Here is a 5,825-nt window from a genome sequence, read left to right on the forward strand (position 1 = left end):
GATGTTACCTTTATCTATAGACCAGGGCGAATACATTTTTCCGCTAATATCCCACGGAGGGACAACTTAGAATCAAATATGGACCTAGAGAGCCTCCGGGCCCATATTTCACGTAGCTATCCTATAAAAACGGGGAACACGACTTGACCTACTCCAACAGTAACAACTTGGCCTATGTATCGATCGCTGCGTGCGTCGCCGCCGCCGCCGTCACCGTCGCCTTCCTGCTCGATTTCACCAAGCAAAGCTGTGAAGATCTCCCGCTGCCTTTCTCCTCCTAACCTGTCTGCTGGTGTTCGTCTCCATGCTCGGCGGTCACGGAGCCTTCTCATGTGATTTGTTTTGTTTGATTCACATTCACATGCATATAGTCCAATAGTCAGGAATTGGAGGCAAGCGGGAATTTGCCACAGGTGTGTATTTTTCGATCGGTCTCCACATGCTGCGTGTTATCTGATTGATTCTCAATAATAATTGAGACCTTTTACGGTACATCAACCTATTTTGGGCCGTTTATTTTTATGATCCGATGGCCCAGAAGTCGTAATACTACACTAAAATTCGGGTAGTATATTTCGGCCTCAGGGGCATTTTGGGTAGTTCATGGTCATAAACTCCCGCAGCAGCAGGCTCTATCCAGAATTAAGACGAAGGGGAGATTTGGAATTCCATGTTGTCTCTTTTCCAGCGTCACATCTTCTCGGCACTACAATGGGCGGGTTACAGCCAGCGCCGTCCGGCGCCCTGCCATTGCCGTCCTTCGCCCGCACCCATGCAACACCATGTATTGACCTCTCACGCCTCCCGTTCCCTCGCCGCCCCTATCCGTTCCTCCACCGCGTTCATCTCCCCACCACCATCTCCCTGCACAGCAGCTCGGCGACCTCGGTCCAGCCGTCGCCGGGGGCATGGACACGCGCCCGCTGATCCAGCGGCGCACCGCTGAGCGAGGGACTATCGTGTGGTGAGGCCCCCGCCCCGGTCGTGCCCACGTGCACTACGGACTCCCATACACGCACGTACTCGGGGGAAAACCGATGTGCAGTCTGTGTGGGGAAAAAAAGAGAAGGCAAGAAGACGAAGGTGCTGCTGGTCATGCAGACGAGGGATCCGCCGGTTCTAGGTTCAAGGCAGCGCCTGGATGCAGGGTACTCTTGGAGTCGTTCTTGGGCCTTGGCGCGACGGTAGGCAGGGATGTGCAACTGGTGGGGGAAGGTGGCGGGATGACCGACGAAGGACATACAGCTGCACCGGCGGAAGGACCTTCATCAGTGCGTCATACAGCTGCGGCTATCTCAGTTAACTAATTAGATTAATTATTAGGATAATGAAGGATAAATTTAACCCTGTTGGGAAATTAGCGATCTATCCTCAAACAAATTCTAAGCCGAATTGTGCTAACCATTGGATCAACTCAATACTACCCATTATATCCAGTAGTATGATGTACGGTAAAAACTCTCTAATAATTGGCACAGCTCCAACAGGAAATAACAATCGCTTCATTTCCTCTTTCTCTAGAAAATCAGTCCACCAGACCGTGAGGATTCGAGTGATCAATTCTTGGAGAGGACGAAATGCATCGCCGGTTTGTGAATCTGATAATGCGGGATCTCAGGAGCAGCATATATTCTCTGTACCGCATGGACATCCGACCCCTTTTCTACGAAACAGCAGAAATCGCAGCGCAAGTGCAAGCAGCAGAAGAGGCAAAAGCCAAGCACGAGAAGAAGAACAAACTATCAATGGTAGAAGAGTCCTGGAAAGATCATCCCAAGCCAGCAGTCAATTTCAAAGCATCTAATTTCGTCACTCTATTTAGAGAAAACTCCATCATGATCGGTGACTCCTTTGGTCGTACAAACCTCTTAGACACCGACTTCAAGTCAGTTGTGAGTTGTGACCACGCCCCCTATGCGAAATGGTAAGGGGCCCAATTGCATCTGTTTCTTGATACCCAATCCCGATCCATTAAAATCTAAAGATTCCCAGTGCCTCTATGTCCTGGATCTGGTTCCTGGTAGCAGTACTTTTGAGTACCTGACCTACTTAGGCAATAATGATTCCTCCCGACCCTTGGTGTCGGTGCCTTCCCATTACAATTTGGATTGGGTATGGCGAGATCTGCTTGTGCCACCATTCGTAGACGACCCTTCAAATTGTAGAGCCACCATGAACTGTTCTTTCATGTTGCTTGACAGTTCGACCATGTGCGTATCTGAAGAGGGTATAGGCACCTATACCTTTGATATGGTTAGCCGCAAGTGGTCACGGGCTGGGAACTGGGCGCTGCCCTTCTGTGGCAAAGCGGAGTATGTCCCCAAGCTCAAGCTTTGGTTCGCCCTCTCTCCTCCTAGCAGTCCCCACAGCTTGTGTGCTCTGGACCTCCCTGCCAATGCCATGGATTTTGAGTCGCCGCCTGATTTGCGGCATTCTTGGGATTATCCCCACCTGTTTGATGAGACTCCATACAAGAGCCACCTGGTTAACCTGGGCTCGGGTAAGTTCTGTGTCGTATCCTTCTTCAAGACCTTCAGCTCCAAATATGTGCAAGAAGATGTCGAAGATGAGACTGCTGTGCTCACTGGCCTGGAGGTGCGCCACTGCAACAACAGTGAGGGTAGTGAGGGTGCTGTCCGGATGATCAAACACATGTCTAAACGTTGCACCTTTGAAAAATTTGGCATCCATCGCGTCCTCTGAATCTTTTTTGAAGCTCCTCAAGGCCGATGGATTTTTTTTTTAGGAACAGACCTAAGCATCTTTGTATGACTTGGATCTTTTTTTATAATGTATTGCACTACATTGTTATGGAATGTATGAGTACTTTGATGGTGCGTTTGGTACTTTTGGTAGCATGTGTACCTTGAGATAAGTAAGAGTGTACTTAAGAGTGTACTTTCTCCGTTTCAGTTCAAATGGCCCTCTTGTATTTTGGGTCAAATTTTGACCGTAAATTGGACCTAAATCATATGCCTTTGGATTTGTACACGAAAGAAGTTTCCACGTGTATTATAGAACTCGCGTTTTATTAGTTAGATTTTGTGGTCAAAATTTTGCCAAAAATACAAAGGGACTAATAAATTTGGAGGGAGCAAGTATATGCCGAGACATATTTAGAGTGAGATATTGTTTGGTGGATCGCACGAGTTTCAAGAAAACACGGACAATAATACACCATACTAAATACCCCGAGCCCTTCTCGCATCGCTCCCACGAGCGACCAAGTGGACGAACCCTAGCTGCCGCCCCGACTCGTCCCAGCCCCCTCCCTCCTTCCCTCGCCGCTGTCGGGCGAAGCTCGGTAGGAATCGGTGGTGGCGGGGCCCTCTCTCATCTTCCCACGGTACTGCACGGCATGAGAAGGCACATCGATGCGGTGGCGCACCACTTCTCCAAGGCGCGGTGGTGCAAGCACGGGTTCCCGCGGGAAGGTCGGCTTTGCCGAGGAGAACAGTGCGAACACCCATCATAGATAACTCCATCTCCCGTGTCGATTGTGCCACATCTTGACCCCAATTTTATACTCCGACCTCAATGTCTTCGACAACTTAATCCAAGGTATATTTTCCTCAATTTTATTCATGTTTACAAGTCTAATTCCTCGTAGAATTGTATAGATTACATAGATTCACAATTTTTTGTAGATGACGTCGATGGTAGAGGAGTTTCTTTTTCAATGATTCATCGTCATCACCAATGACGAAGAGGTTGTTGATGGTTGCTCAATGGATAATGAAAATCAGGATGAAGCGCGAGCATGCATGACCACTGATAGTTCTCTCACCCTTGAATATCACTTAGTTGGCCCCTTCTCTCCCTAGTTTTAATCAAAATTTGCCATATCAGTTTGTAGAATTATCTCAATTATCGCTTCTTAGTTTCAAAGGATCTCAATTTTCCCACCTTCTTGACTTCTCAAATTTTACACTGTAAATTTTGCCAACTTCTCTCAAGGAACTCCAAGAGTTGAAGGTTCGGCTCAGCCCCGGACACAGAGTTAGAGGAGTCGAGAGCCAGAGCACTTCCGAATGTGGTTTGGGTCCATGTGCCTATCATATCTCGCGACTCCTATTATTAGAATTGCTCTAATAGATCATTTGACACAGATGTTTTCATGGATTTAAATCAAAAGTAAGATATATTAATTTCTAGAACAAGTTTTTTTCCAGGAACTTTCTAGAACAAGTTGCTTCAATGAAAATACTCATGAGGAACTAATGCGATTATGATGTTAAGGCTATCCCTCAAACAATTTTCTCTGTTTCTTCTATTTGAATGAAAATTGGTTTTGAAACATAATGAGTTACCCAAACTTTTTGTCAGTTACGTGGTCCATGCCAAATTTGCCTTGAAATTCAAATTCTTGAAATAAAAAAGCAATTGGCTGCCAATTTGTCTTGTGTGAATAAGTGAATGAATACCTCCTGCATCTACTTTGCTATCTAGAGTTATAGACGGTACATATATTTGTACGAGATAATAATCCATTTAACATCTTCTTATATATACAAAGCTAATAATTCATTTCCCGTTTAAAAAGTTTATAATTCATGACCAGAGATTCACAAATATTTATTCACAGCACACACTGGATGTTACGGTCTCCGACGCTGAAACGCTTGGACATGTGCTTGATAAACTGGAGAGGACCATCGCCATCATTTCCGCGCTTCACCTCCAGGCCGGTGAAGATGGCACACTCCCTGTGAAACGTGGCTTCATAGTTTGAATTGTACGCCGACATACCACAGGTGCCCAACTTGGTGCCGAAGAAGGCGGCAACACAAAACTTGCCTGAGCCAAGGCTGAAGAGGTACAGCTGGGACGGTGACCAGGGCTCTTCCCCGGGTAGATCGATATAATCCCAAGTATGCTGCAGCTTTGGTGGCTGCCAGGGTCCATTGCTGAGAGATCGAGAGCACATAGGCTGGAGAAGGGGTTGCGGGCTGAGAGCCCGAACCAGAGGCCGAGCTCGGGGACATGCTCAGCTCTGCCAAAGAAGGGCAGTGCCCAGTGCGTGGCCTGGCTCCATTTCTTGCTCGCCGTGTCAAAGGTGTAGGTGCCTATGGCCTGCTCCAGAGATGAAATGCATATGGTGGAACCGCTGACCACGGCATAAGAATACAAGTCGGGGGCTGTTTTTGGATCGCGGAAAAATGGCGGCGGCGGCAGGATTTCCCAGCTCCACTCCTTGGGAAGAGCCCGTTCATCCTCGCGGCGCGAGAGGACCTCGAAGCAGCAACCGGGTTTGGCATCGGGGGAGAGGTTCAGGACGTACAGTGACAGAGGTTTTGTGGGAGAGGTTATGGGGAGACTGATGGCATTCCAGCTCTTCCGTGAACTGGGAGGAGCGAAGGGATCGATGATGTTCAGGTCAAGGTTACAGAGCGCGGTCTGGCAGTTGTTGTCAGAGTAAAGGATGTTGCTCTCCCCTCCCAGTATAGAGAACAAGTACGCCGCCGTCTTGTTTTGAATACTGGGCGATGCTTGGAAATTGATCGCCGGCGGAGGCAATCTTTTGCAGCCGCCCATCGCTGACAACTCTCCTTGTTTACTCTTCTTCTCCATGGCAGGTTGTGCTGCTCGTCGTGCCATCTCTGAGTTTTCCTAGAAGAGGTGCTTGCGGACGTCAATGCTGCAGAGAGAATAGATGCGACTGCTGAAGTCGTGCACTATCAAATTCAAATACCGGCGACTCATACTGTCACCTGACTCTCAAAAGAAAGGAGAATGGATATTAGGCTGAGGTATCGGATTACTGCAAAACATGAATCAAAAGTGGAGATGCACACCTGCGCCAAAATACTGTCGGCCTCTAAATT

At 47.9% G+C, this 5,825-nt stretch overlaps 1 protein-coding gene across 1 annotated transcript; it reads left to right on the forward strand.

The window, feature by feature from the left end:
- Positions 1-1,577: 1,577 nt before the first annotated feature.
- Positions 1,578-2,703, forward strand: LOC147983852 (uncharacterized). The gene is given in 2 exon segments (XM_087539612.1): positions 1,578-1,889; positions 1,891-2,703. Coding segments are annotated over 2 exon segments (1,125 nt in total).
- The last annotated feature ends 3,122 nt before the right edge of the window (positions 2,704-5,825 follow it).

Source organism: Triticum urartu, chromosome 2A, assembly GCF_056163025.1.
Source record: "Triticum urartu cultivar PI428250 chromosome 2A, HENAU_Tu73, whole genome shotgun sequence".
Taxonomy (NCBI): domain Eukaryota; kingdom Viridiplantae; phylum Streptophyta; class Magnoliopsida; order Poales; family Poaceae; genus Triticum; species Triticum urartu.